Source organism: Stegodyphus dumicola, chromosome 9, assembly GCF_044657685.1.
Source record: "Stegodyphus dumicola isolate Sdum_Otavi_A_Nest chromosome 9, ASM4465768v1".
Taxonomy (NCBI): Eukaryota; Metazoa; Arthropoda; class Arachnida; order Araneae; family Eresidae; genus Stegodyphus; species Stegodyphus dumicola.
This window is the reverse complement of record NC_140776.1, coordinates 12019920-12034531: the sequence shown is the minus strand read 5'-3', so window position 1 is coordinate 12034531 and position 14612 is coordinate 12019920. Positions and strand designations below refer to the sequence as shown.

General features: G+C 32.9%; 1 protein-coding gene across 3 annotated transcripts in view; it reads right to left on the bottom strand.

Annotated features, from left to right (window-relative positions):
* LOC118194990 (ATP-binding cassette sub-family A member 2-like) overlaps positions 1 to 14612 on the bottom strand; it is a 194361-nt gene that overhangs the window by 35525 nt on the left and 144224 nt on the right. For all 3 annotated transcript variants that reach the window (XM_085823222.1, XM_085823221.1, XM_085823223.1), the window contains 4 exons: positions 11575 to 11649; positions 11390 to 11496; positions 4730 to 4871; positions 902 to 1036 (listed from right to left, as the gene is read on the bottom strand). In XM_085823222.1, the coding sequence (XP_085679348.1) occupies positions 902 to 1036; positions 4730 to 4871; positions 11390 to 11496; positions 11575 to 11649 (459 nt within the window). The remainder of the gene's footprint in view (positions 1 to 901; positions 1037 to 4729; positions 4872 to 11389; positions 11497 to 11574; positions 11650 to 14612) is intronic.

Here is a 14612-nt window from a genome sequence, read left to right as displayed (position 1 = left end):
CAGTCTGATATAACATAAGAGCTATAACAACATCATAGCTGGAAATAGACATGAAATGGACACTGCTCTGATACTGGCAGATTTTTTTAGAACATCCTCTGTTCTAATACTCTAGTCTTATCTTCTGCCCATACTCTTGAGTATTTTCAGATTTACAAATATTCTTATAAAGTATGATTTTCTTCTTTTGTTTTTGTTGCATGGTCATAAGGTCAAGGTTTAAATTTAAGAAACATATTTTTAATAAGGTATTCTTGTCAATATCATCTGTTTTGAAAGATTGGGTGAACAACTAATCGTACACTTTGGAACTTTCATTCAGTATGGTACACTGTTTCTCTGTTTGTAGTATAAATTTACAATGTTTCTGTCATGGTTTGGATTTTATATTCCTCCAAAATGTTAATTTATACCAAGATTGACATTCATAGAAAAGCATGGAGATGCTAAGTGACTAGAGTTATGGACCATTTGCAAATTTTGGCTGAAATTCAAGATTTTTATAAACTAAAATCATTGAAAAAAAAATTAAGTTCTTTAGACCATAATATTCTGGATATTAAAATTTTAAGAACTGTTTCAAAAAAATTTCTGATTAATTTATATTAGATATTAATACATCTTTGCACACTTTAAAGAATTTTCAGTTTTATTCCAAAGACACGAAATAATATCTTCAAATTTATGATATCATTGCAATACAGAATAATTGCACCCTAGAATAATAAAATGAATTAACACTTCCATTACCACCCCCCAAAAAGGAAAAAGTGCCCACTTCCTATAGCAGTTCATGTTACAGTTAATTTAACAAAGCTGCGAATATAAAACAGCAAAACATTTAAAAACCTTAATATAAATATATATGAAAAAAAAATCAACTAGGAAGAATATTTCATACTAAAAATATCACAGAAGGAGCACCCAACAGAGCTATTGCAGTAGAAAGTTTTCTCTTATTTCCACCACTGTAAGTTCCAGCAACCCGATCTGCATAATCTACTAAATCTAATTTCTTCAAAGCCCACTCAATTACCTGAAACAAAATTTTATTATACAACTAATAGCATTTATAAGAGAAAAAAAATACGGGATATATGTACAAATTAGAAGTTCAAATCTAGTATTTCCTTTTGTACTTTATTATATAGGTTTCATCATTCACGTTCATTTCTAAAACATAAGAAGAATTCTCAGAAACTATAATACTTCCCAGAATATTCACTTTTAATTTTTAACTCTGGTTCAAATTATATCATGTAATACCAGGTAAAAAAGTATATACATTTCCAGTTCTATTCCATTACTCAAACACATTTCTTAAAATCTTCATTAAAAGTTGCAAAAAATATACATATAACTAACTATTTTAGCAAAACATACAACTAACATAATTAGCTCAACAATATCCAGTGTTTATTGGCAAACATTTTAATGGGATATATGTGAGCTAATTATGAAAGTTAGTAACATTTATGTTTCATATGATGCTCATAGATGTCTGGTTGGTCAATTACATCCAAGTATTCAAAGGCTTATCACTGAGGAGGAATGCTTTCAGACAAGATTTTCTATGAGAAGCTGGTTTATTTTTATATCACAAATGGCAAAAACAGCCTTGAAAACACATACACAGTAATGCAGGCAAGCCATACATCTATTAAGAAGTGATCATTTGATACAATTACTGATGTACTTTTTTGCTCACCAGCTAGCTTATCAACAGAGACAATCAGATAAATTTAAATATTTTACTGCAAAGACTCTTTTTATGATGCTATCAAAATGTAATTAAAACAAATTATAAAAATGAGCAGTTAAGCATAAAATTAATGTGTATTACCTTCAACTCTATAATGAGATTAATACATTAGATACTGACCCTTCTAAACTTTAAAATTTATCTTTTGCTCATTTTGTAAATGTTAGAAAAAGACAAACTAAAAAGAATAAATCAGAAAACATATGTTCTATAATAGAGGCAAAAGAGGTTTTGATGGTATGTTTTAAACTTTGGTATTTGATTTAATTTTACATCTGCTGTATGACAAAAAGATTCAACTGCAAAATAAATTAATTCTGAAAAATATATTTATTATTTTTCTGTATTTAAAACACACATGGAAAGATCTTGTAATATACTTTTTAATTAATATAAAATTTGTTACAATAAATATTGCAGTCCAATTGTAAAGCTTATAGTAAGTAGTACAATTAATATATGAACAAAAGTACATTAATAAATAGAATGATCAATGCCAACGTGATAGAGACAGAAAGTGCACTCATACTGTTTTTATTGAAAATAAAATATTTGTTAAATTTATAATGAGAATAAAATGATGTACATAAAAATATTACTGAGATATGCCTTCTTAGATGATTTTGCTTAAATATTGATCTCAAATAACTCATAATAATGTAATATTGCAATTATTTATTATGTGAATCTTCAAAATAGCAAATATTGCAACTGTAAACAAAATGAAGAACCCATTTAAAGCACTTTTAATTTTTTTACACATAAATTTAGAATGACGAAATTTGAAAAAACACACAGCATAAAACTTCAAGGTTCAGCTGCATTATTTTTATGTACATTTTCAAACTATTTTTGAAGCCCAATGTTAAATTTATGTTCTTTAAATGATACGGCAAGAAATTTCAATAATTCATTAAAGAAAAATTATTTATACAGTCAAAAGTCGTTAATCCGGACTCGTCGGGACTTCGGCGATTCCGGATTATCGATTTTTCCGGATTATAGATCATCAGTTTAAATCTGGTAAGATGGCATGCAGAAATTACAAAATTAAAAATATGAAACCGTAATTTATGAAATAAAGAACAATTATGATCTAAAGGGTATCAAAATTTACAAAAAGAAAAAGCTTAATATTCATTTGTTTACTTTATTAAACATTTCCTTCAATGCAAGTTGCTTCGTTTCATGTGATAATACTTTCTCTTTAATTCTATTAAACAGACATAATTTCTTGTTTAGTTACAAAGTTCCGCTGTTCAAGTCCTATAATTGCTGTGTTGAGAATACCGACTAATTTGTCAATCGAAATGTTTTCGTTTTCAATAACCTCTGGGTCACTTTCTTCACTATCGGAAGCGAATTATAATGACGAGGAACTTGATTTAAATCATATCAAAGACGGAGTATATCGAAATGAAATACTACACTTAGTACGGAATTATAAACCAAATAAAATAAAAACATCTGCTCTGAAGATAAGGATAGTGCTGACAGATCAACTTCCAATCCGCAGCGTGAAATTGATAAACAGATTTCGGATTTCAAAACATACTTTCGCTTTGTAGATACAAATTACATATTAGTAAATATATATCGGAAATTCTATTTGACATAATCTTTCTAATCTATCATAATCTAATAATGACGTTTCTGCCCCCCCCCTCTGCCGCAGAGCAGCGTGAAATGGATAAACAGATTTCGGATTTCAAAACATACTTTCGCTTTGTACGAGGGCTATCCAGAAAGTAGATTACGTTTTGGAATAAAAAAATAAACAAAGTATAGGAAACAAATTTTATTATATACAGATGAAAGCCACACTCAAATACTACTTTTCTACATAGTCACCATACAAATTAAGGCATTTATCGTAGCGATGTACGAGCTTGGAAATTCCTTCGTCGAAAAATTCGGCCGCCTGCGCCTTCAACCACTTCGTTACCTCTTCTTGCCTTCCATCTTGCACAAAACTTGTGGTAACCAAGCTTTTCGCTGATGATTTCGTGCAACAAACTTCGCGAAATTTGTGGAAAACACAAAGAAAGTTCCGTTATTGTGAAATTTCGATTTTCACGGACTTTAGCATCGACTTTTTCGAGAAGTTCGGCGGTCACTATGCTGGGTCTCCCACTTCGATCTTCGTCGTGAACATTGGTTCGGCCATTTTGAAATCTTATGACCCACTGACGCACTCCACCTTCAGTGATAATGTTGTCCCCATACACTTCACGAAGCTGCCGATAGATTTCTATCGGTTTACAGTTTTTTGCAGTCAGAAACCTTATTACTGAGCGCACCTCGCAGGATTTTCAATTAACGCAGACATTTCAAACCGTCACAGTATCTGAACGGAGCACAGCACGAACCTCTCACTAGCACGGCTAGATGCAGACTGAGCTGCGCAACGCTCTGACCCCAAGATGGCCGCGCTAGCCCCGCCCCTAGCGGACACAGACGGAAACGTAATCTACTTCCTGGATGGCCCTCGTAGTAAATATATATCGGAAATTCTATTTGACATAATCGAAAGTTCAAGCTTACTTTTATAAAATTGCTCTAACAGTCTGCAAAAAATAATAAGCCGGATCCAATTCGAAGATTAAGGAACAACGCAATCTGCAACATTAACTAAATTAGATAACTTTAGCTTAGCGTATAAACGCGCATGCGCACAAACATATTCGCAGCTGTAAGGGTCTTATGCGATCTCGTAAACGCCTGTGCGCATGCGTGAACGCGACGCATGCGCAGAAAGTTTGTGGCTTTGAGGTCCGGATTATAGATCATTCCGGATTATGGGTGTCCGAATTAACGACTTTTGACTGTATCATGTAGTGGAAAAAGATATAAAAATTTATGTTTATAATTTTTTAAAAAGTATTGTAAGCATGAAATTAGTTAAATATTTATTCAATAACTTCAAGAAGCAAATCTAATGAAGAATGGTGGTGTAAAAATAGCAACCTTATCTTCCTCTTTAAGTGGAATACCACGGAATCTGGAATACAGGATCAAGTGCTCTTTAGCAGTAAGTTCTTCATACAAAGCATCAAATTGTGGACAGTATCCGATATACTGCTGCACTTTTTGCAAGTCCCTTCTTATGCTAGAAGGCAAAAAAGAGCTTTTTAAAGATAAGATATTGGAAATTCTGCAAAATCAGTTTTCTCAAAGATTTTGTAAACATTTGAAAAAATGCAAAAACTCTACACATTAATAATATTATTTTGGGACAGGAGATAAAAGGACAGTCTTGAATTTTCTGTTTGCATGAATCTCATTTTTATTTACTGTGTTAAAACCTTTTTTGAACAATACTCACATGTACACATATGGGGAGAAATCTAAAATTTATTTAATCTTTATTTGAAAAGATAGTCCTTTAAATATAGTTCAGTTAATTCAAATGAACATAACATGATTGAACAAATATAATACTTTGCTTATTTATCAAAATTATTAAATTCATTTTGTTCTAGTTCTGATTAATTTTGATTAACAGACTCTTTTCCTACCTTCCTGAATAGTAAAAATTCTTACAGGTTTCCTTAAATCAAGTAATTAATTTATTTAAAGACAGTTTCTGTGTTAAAATACACTTCAATAATATGACACATAATATTTTACAAAATTAAACATACATAAAATACGTATTAATTTTAGGAAATATATCTGGAAAATGTAAATTTAAGGATTAAGATTAGGAAACCGATCAACTTTAAACCTAAATTATTTTGTAAATAATAATAATAATAATAATAATAATAATAATAATAATAATAATAAAGGTACATTAATCGACTGAAAAAACTCACAAAAAAAAAAAAAAATAAATAAAAATACAGAAATTTCTGTTTTATTAAAGAAGTATTATTTTAAAATGTTACAAAATATACATACACAGTAAAAACCTGACTATCCAGCATTCAAATATGCAGAAAGTCATGTTTTTGAAAATTTTCCTGTTCTCCTCAAAAAATAAATAAATAAATGAGAGATTTGTAATGCCATTATAGAGCTTGTATTGTTACTAACATGTATATATTGTCACCAAGTAGTGTGATTTAGTGTTAATAATAGATAATTATGACATCACAACACAATTATAAGAAATTTGTTTTGGTTTAATAGAAGCTCGATTAATTCAAGATAGCAGGTTTAATTCTTGAAAGCAAGTATCTAAGTTCAGGTAACAGGTGAGAGTGGGTCTAGATACCTGAGTGGCTTATAGACTAATGGGTATTGTCTGGATTCCATGACTGTTCAGTACAGCATACGTACAATGAAAGAAACCTGCCAATGATACAACACAGTGAACTAAATAACAACCTGCCAATGATTTAAAATTACGGAGTACCTATGGTTTATGATCTTACTTTGTGCTCAATGGCTAATATATGCAAGATAACATGCAGTGATGCTCGATGTTCATGATGTTTTCGGACACCTGTGCTCTTACTCAGAAAGCACAATCGTGCCATAATTTCTCATAGATGAAATCACATTGGTTTCCATTTATATTGTTATGAATTTGGTATTTAAAAAGCTAATGTTAGTTCAATTATAAATTAATTTGTTTTATTTCCCGCGTAGTGCAGCGCGTGATGAATATTAAAAGAAGAAAGCTAAGCCGGAAAATTAAAAATACAAGAGCATGTGCATTAAATAAATAAATATCTCATTTTGATTTCGAGAAAGTACTGGAAAATTCTAGCGCGTGATTTTAAAATCTAATAAAAGGAGGAAAACATCTCAGTTCGGAGTAGTTGCTTAGTTTGTTGTTGTTTAGAAAACTGCTCTTGTTGATTGTAGCGAATTCGCGGATTAGCGTTCTTTAGCTGTTTTCAATTACGTTCTATTGGACATTTGAGTAGTTAAAAGATAACTACTGTGAGATATTGTAATACTGCATGATAATTTGAGAAAATTTAAGCACTTTTGTTGTGGTAATAATAAATTTTTGTTCATTTTTCATCGGACTTGTGCATTCATTTCATAACGAACCCATACGCACGCAATAATTTTTGGTGTCAGGATCACCTTGAATTGCCAAAAACCCTTGTCCCGTAGTAAATGCCGTCTTTTCTCGTCTTCTGACGTGCGTTGAACTAGTTTGACACAACATAGAATAGATACCGGCGATCATCCCCCGATCAAGCAACATCCAAGACATCTACCGTTTGCTAAACAGGAAGAGGTGCGAACACTGTTAAAAGATATGGAAGAAGGCGATGTCATCGAGCCTTCAGTAAGTCCATGGGCATCTCCCATCATCCTAGTCAGAAAGAAAGACGGCACAACAAGATTTTGCGTCGACTATCGCCGGTTGAATGAGGTTACGAAGAAAGACAGTTACCCTCTTCCTAGAATTGACGACATTCTAGACACTCTTTCTGGAAGCAAGTGGTTCTCAACACTTGATTTAAAGACTGGGTATTGGCAGGTAGAAATACAGCCTGAAGACCGAGAAAAGATGGCATTTACTACGGGACAAGGGCTTTGGCAATTCAAGGTGATGCCGTTTGGACTGTGTAATGCGCCGGCAACATTCGAACGTCTTATGGAGACTGTTTTGAAAGGCCTTTCCTACGAAGCCTGCCTGATATATCTGGACGACATCATCATCGTCGGAAAGAGTTTTGAAGAACATTTAGAAAATCTAAGGAAGGTGCTTCAGAAACTGAAAGAAGCCAATCTGAAGCTGAGTCCCGCTAAATGCAAATTGTTAGGAAAGGAAGTGACTTACCTGGGACATGTCATCTCTGCAGAAAGTGTGCGCACGGATCCTGAAAAGGTATCAGCGGTTAAATCCTGGAAACGTCCCGAAAATGTCCATCAGCTGAGAAGCTTCCTAGGGCTATGCACCTACTATAGGAGATTTGTGAAGGACTTTTCTTCCATTGCAAGACCCCTTCACAAGCTGACAGAAAGCAAGCAAAGATTCTTGCGGACAAAAGAATGTGAGGATGCATTTAACAACTTAAAGGAGGCTTTAACATCTGCTCCAATCCTGACGTATCCTCAGCTCGACCGACCATTTATTCTCGACACCGACGCGAGCAATGAAAGTGTCGGTGCTGTTTTGTCCCAAGAAATAGACGGCCAAGAACATGTAGTGGCGTACTGGAGCAAGTGCCTGTCTAAACCGGAGAGGAATTATTGTGTCACCAGGAAAGAGTTGCTCGCCATAGTCAAAGCTGTAGAACAGTTCCATCACTATCTATATGGCAGAAAATTCCTCCTCCGCACGGACCATGCCTCATTGGCCTGGCAATTAAATTTCAAGAATCCTGAGGGTCAAATAGCCAGGTGCATACAGACACTCCAAGAATATAACATCACTATCCGTCATCGTAAGGGATCATCACACGGAAACGCCGACGCCCTGTCTAGAAAACCTTGCCAAGAAAGCTGCCGATATATTGTTCCAAGGTGGAAGCGAAATACGAGCTGCTGACTCCGGTCGCAAGACAAATTACAACATCAACATCTGCTGATCAAGAACCGTGGAGTGATGATGAAGTCAGGAAAGACCAGCTGGAAGACCGCGACATTAAACCCATAATTGATTTAATGGAGTCATCAACCAGAAAACCTACTTGGCAGGACATTTCTATCTGTATTCCTACAACCAAACAGTATTGGGCACTTTGGGATTCACTTCACATTCGAAACGGCGTCTTATACCAGAAATTCGAATCGGATGATGGGAAGACGTTCCGATGGCAGCTGATACTTCCAAGATCCCGCATTCCTGATGTCCTTAAAGAACTACATAACAGCCCTACGGGAGGTCACTTTGGAATAATGAAGACCTTACAGAGAGTTCGTGAGCGCTTTTACTGGAATAATGCAAAGGATGACGTGCAAAAGTGGTGCCGATCCTGCGATGCCTGTGCAGGTCGGAAAGGACCGAAGAGACGCATCCGAGGCAAGCTGCAACATTACAACGTACGGGAACACAAGAATCGCCTTTTGAACGTATCGCCTTTGACATCTTAGGACCTCTGCCACGAACTGCTGATGGCAACAAATACATACTCATTGTCATTGATTACTTCACCAAGTGGTCTGAAGCGTATCCTATTCCTGATTAAGAGGCTGTTACAGTAGCTGAGGTGATGATACAGCACTGGATTTCCATGTTCGGAGTGCCTCTTCAGTTACATTCCGATCAGGGAAGGAATTTTGCCTCGGCAGTAATCAAAGAACTATGCAAACTACTTGGCATTGACAAAACTCAAACGACGCCATTGCATCCCCAGTCGGACGGCATGGTAGAGAGGTTCAATCGAACCATCCTTAATAACCTCTCATTAGTGGTTTCCAGAAACCAACAGGACTGGGACAAGAAATTACCACTCTTTTTACTGGCTTACTGCAGTGCTGTCCACGAGACTACCGGCTATTCTCCATCACAAATGCTCTTCGGTCGTGATCTTCGTCTGCCTTGTGATCTATTGTTTGGCTGCCCTCCGGATGCTCCTTCATCGTCTGAGGAATATATTCAAGATCTCCAGGCCTGGTTTGAAGTGATGCACAACTTTGCACGAGAGCGAGTCAACTTAGCGACGGAGAAGATGAAGACCCGATACGACACAAGAGCTACTGAAGTTCAATTCCACGAAGGAGACATGGTGTGGTTGTGGAATCCGACTCGACGGAAAGGACTCTGTCCGAAATTACAGTCACTTTGGGATGGCCCGTACACAGTCCTAAACAGGCTGAATGACGTCGTGGTTCGGATTCGTAAGTCTTTGAACTCTAAACCTAAAGTTGTTCATTACGACAGGTTAGCTCATTACTATGGCCATAGTTCATAATGTAAATAATTGTAAATAGTGTAAGACCATGGTCCTTTTTGTTTTTAAATGTGTATTTAGTATTTGATTTGTATTTGATAGCATTTGTTTAAGTTATCTATTGCATTTATTGTTCAGTTTATTATTGTAATGTAATGCTTATTAATGCATTTATGCCACAGTTGTAAGTTTAGCTTCCTGTCCAGGGATTGTACTGCCTGGGACGTGCAGTCCTTGGGAAGGGGGCAGTGTTACGAATTTGATATTTAAAAAGCTAATGTTAGTTCAATTATAAATTAATTGGTTTTACTTCCCGCGCAGTGCAGCGCGTGACGAATATTAAAAGAAGAAAGCTAAGCCGGAAAATTAAAAATACAAGAGCACGTGCATTAAATAAATAAATATCTCATTTTGATTTCGAGAAAGTACTGGAAAATTCAAGCGCGTGATTTTAAAATCTTATAAAAGGAGGAAAACATCTCAGTTCGTAGTAGTTGCTTAGTTTGTTGTTGTTTAGAAAACTGCTCTTGTTGATTGTAGCGAATTCGCGGAGTAGCGTTCTTTAGCTGTTTTGAATTACGTTCTATTGGACATTTGAGTAGTTAAAAGATAACTACTGTGAGATATTGTAATACTGCATGATAATTTGAGAAAATTTAAGCATTTTTTTGTGGTAATAATAAATTTTTGTTTATTTTTCATCGGACTTGTGCATTCATTTCATAACGAACCCGTACGCATGCAACAATATGTAATTTAGAGAAAAACCAAGATTTTTTCAATGCCCTAATTCACTTATTCTACATGTAAATAATCAAGTATTAAGCCAAGCTACATAAAAATCATTTGAAATTTTAAGAATAAGAGAAAGTTCCGAGAAATACACTGTAAATCGGGCTTGCAGGAGAACAATCGGAAATCAGAAATCCCCCGCTTAAATCGGAAAAGTTAGCAACTTCGGTTGATCATAACAAATAGGATACTGGCAGCCGGGGCCGACTAAATCTACGTTTTTTTTTAGTAAACATGCTGTGACCTTAACTATTTGGCACACTACTTGTACCTGTTTCAAAGTGTTTACACTTTTGATAGTTTCACTATAAGCAGCAGGCAACAGTCCAGTTAGGCCAAAGGGTAGAAAACAAGTGCAGTTGTGTTCAGAATGAAATCTTAATTCAGAATGAGTTAGTTTTGGTTCTGAATGGATGGACTAGATAATTAATAGAGCTGTAAAATTATTATTGGCTGTTTCAGTTTAGTTCCATCAACATCATCAGTGTTATGTAAGAGTCATATAACATGGATTAGTCTCAAAATGAAGCAGTGCAAAAGGAAATTATTATTTTTAGAATAGAGAGGGGAAATTAATTTAATTTAATCATTAAGAGGCTATTACTAGTTTAAATAATAATTTATCTTTCATATATTTTTATCTTACATATTTATATGCAAGATACACACAATAGATGCAAAAGTAATAAATTTAGAACCTAATTCCCTAATTCATAAATATATGAAAAAATAAAATTTAAACCAGTAAAATCCAAAAATTTCCCAGTAATAAAAAAAAAATCAAGTAATTGTTTACAAACCAGAAGAATTTCTGAAAACAATATAAACAGACAGAGATAAGGAGATAAGGATATGAAATAATCTTTTTCTAATTTTTTGTTCTACTCAGAAATAAAAACTAAAACTAAAAGAAATAAAAATAAAAACTATAAACTAAAAGTTTCATAATTCTATAATTCACAATCCATAAGATTCTTATTAGAAAGTAAAATACATAAAAAAATACTAGAAATAAAATAACCACAATTACCTGAAGCCATTCAAAAATGCATCACCGGCAGTGACATTTGTGTCACCAGTCAGCATTTTAAATGTTGTTGATTTTCCAGCACCATTTACACCAAGCAGTCCTAAACACTAAACATAAAAGTAAACAAATAAATAACTGAAATAAAAGAATATAAATAATTTATTTTAAAATGTTAAGTTTCTTACCTCTCCTTCAGGAACTCCTAAGCATAATTTATTCACTGCTATGAGTTTCTTTCTCATGTTTTTTGAATTATAAATCTGTAACACATGAAGAAATGCTATATAGTTTATTTAAAGTCAAAACATACAGCACATTTATGCCAATATCTTTTCCCTTTATAATCTCATAATTGTTTCTTACTATAGTAATGAAAATTTATGCACATTTAATTATGTAAAATGATATAATTTTTAGAATTTAAAAGCTACTTAATGCTAAATACACCTACTTCTTCAATACAACACATGTCCACTTATATATATGTGATGAAAAAGACATAGCAATGCTGATGGTGTACAACATAGATTCATACTGAACAAGAAACTTGGTAGTCGAGTAAGATTACATACTCAACTTTATTTCAATTGACATTTGCAGCCATAACTTACTTGGCACTCTAATTGTGCCTATTCAAGAACATTTACACTTTTGCTACTGTTGCAATAGAAAGAGAGCAGAGAAAAATAGCTCTTAATGTGAAAGAGAGGAAATGCTTAAGTGCCCAATTATCCAATATCGAAGCTCACCAATAGAAGGTTTTAGTTTAGCTTGCTTATTAAGAGAAAATTTTTAGTTCTCGAAATTTTGAGCTCAGGTTCCAAATTAGCTATGTCATCAGCATTACATGCGACATACATTTATGTTACACTTCTGGAAATTCTTTGCTTGAATATCATAACATTTTATAGTTCTCGCCTTGAAAGGCTTTCATAAAAATTGTTGTTCTCAATACAAAACCAAAATTTTCTATTACATATTAATGAAATTTGAATTAAATTTAATTATTTATAAAACAATAAACATTTTCTTAGTTACAAAGCAATGTAAAATGAAATTTAGAACTTAATATTAAAGCAAGTAAAAAAATTCAACACAATAACAAAACAAACTTTGATAAAACTAGGCAGGTCCTCTAAAGTGCGCTACAACTTGCTGATGATTGTGGGATGCTAAGATACTATAGAACCTAAAAACTTCCATTCCTTAAAAAAGGTGACTAGCTTTGAGCATTGTATGACAAATCTAGGCAAGTTAAAGACAAATCTAGGCAAGTTAATCTAAGTTAAAAGTTTCAATTTAATCTTATAGCCATAAGCATTCTTTACCTAAATATGCAAAATTAAAATTCGAGGTGGGCAAATAACTTGTACACTCAAGTTATGTCAGAAATTTAAATTAGTATAACAACGTTACCCTACAACATTAAAATTTATAATAAAAAATTAAATGAGTATTGTGTGTGTGTTACTGCGGTAACACTGTGCAGAAACAATGGCCAGAAGAATGTGACTGGTGAAAACAAAATATGCCTACTCAGTTTTTCTAACCATAGTAACTCTCCTAAATAAAAAGAGAAATTTAATTTGGGGATTAGGAGTATTATTATGTGTACAGTGAGCATGTGGTATCACTGCTTGTAAGGCACCATAATTATTTCTTATTTTAATTATTTCCTTTGTATATGATGATGATATTTTTCCTTTAATCTTTTGACGTAAAATATTATCAGAAAATTTTAAATTAAAACACGTTTTGAATAGTATTATAAAATATTAGTAAACGCAATTTTTACGAATGATACGCTTCAACTTTATCTGTAGTGAGATAAACTTTCTAGGGCTAATAGAATTAGCATGTTTTAAATGATATTTCATCTACAAATAAAGAAAATAACATATTTTTAAATATTATATATATCAGCTAATTATTTCAAAAAGTGCATGTATTTAGTACAAAAGAAAAGTTACATGGGAAAAAAAATTCCTTTTCATCATCTTCATTATCAAATAACAAGCAGTAATATAACTAGATCCACTAAACTTACCAATGTTAATTGAGTGAAAACTCAAAAATACAATTAAAATTATTTGTCTTTTTTTAAACAAATTAACCTCTAATCTGTCTATAATATGGTACACTTTATTTGAATATCTTCACAATTTCACATTACAAAATACCATAAAAATTCATATTTATTAGGGTCCTTCTAAAAGCCAAGAACTTTTATAGTTTTATTTGCTACAATCGTATGAGGATGATTATTAGTTAAGAATTTTTATATTTTTGTTTCTTAACACAATCTTTTCATTTGTAGACCATTTATGAAGTTCAAATCCACCAGAAAATTCAATTATCTTTTTTATATATTCAATTAAAAGAATTTTGTAAACAGTGAACTTCTTCACAGTAGGTACATTTATCACTTGCAATAAATGTATTTACTTTGCTATTATTCTTATAACCGCTCTCCACTGACACTTAACACGCTCTCCACTTTTGTAATGTCCTTACATAATGTTTTAAAAATTCAACCAATTCACTTAAGTTTGGGACTCCCTCTTTCTTTAAGTGTCTTTTTTCTTTTTCTTTTTTTTATTATATATATATATATATATACCAGAATTTAGTTGATAAATCTAGTTTTTCACACACACACACGCTCACGCACATACGAACGCACGCACACAAACAAACAAACAAACAAAAAAAAAAAAAAAAAAAGATATATCATCACAGTTTCTATTTTCTGTTGCAACCCCTCCAAACCCTGATAAGCTTCATTCACTGTGTCCACTAAGCTCAGAATTGCTGAAGCTGGTCATTTTGAATTAAAGTTAATAACATCAGTTTTCTTGAATATTTTAAATACTGTAACTTTTTTGCATTTGATATATTGGGATTATTATGTGCATATGCATTAAAGAGAGCATTAAAAGCTATCCATTCCTGCAAATTTCTGCTAAATGTTGGCTAGTTTAACCTTGGAAGTTTAACACTTTCTGAAAACCTTACTTCAGCTTTTATCTCTGACTTTAAACCCAACTTAAGTGCCTCAGTTTTCAAGTCCTTATTTTCTATGCAAAATTTATCTCTATACTTCATTATCTGTAATTTTAATAATATCTTTCTTTTGAGAAAAATCTTCCCAATTTATGTTTAAGATAGATGTAAACATAACTTAGATTCATTAGCTGGGCACCATTTTACAAGGAATAACTCA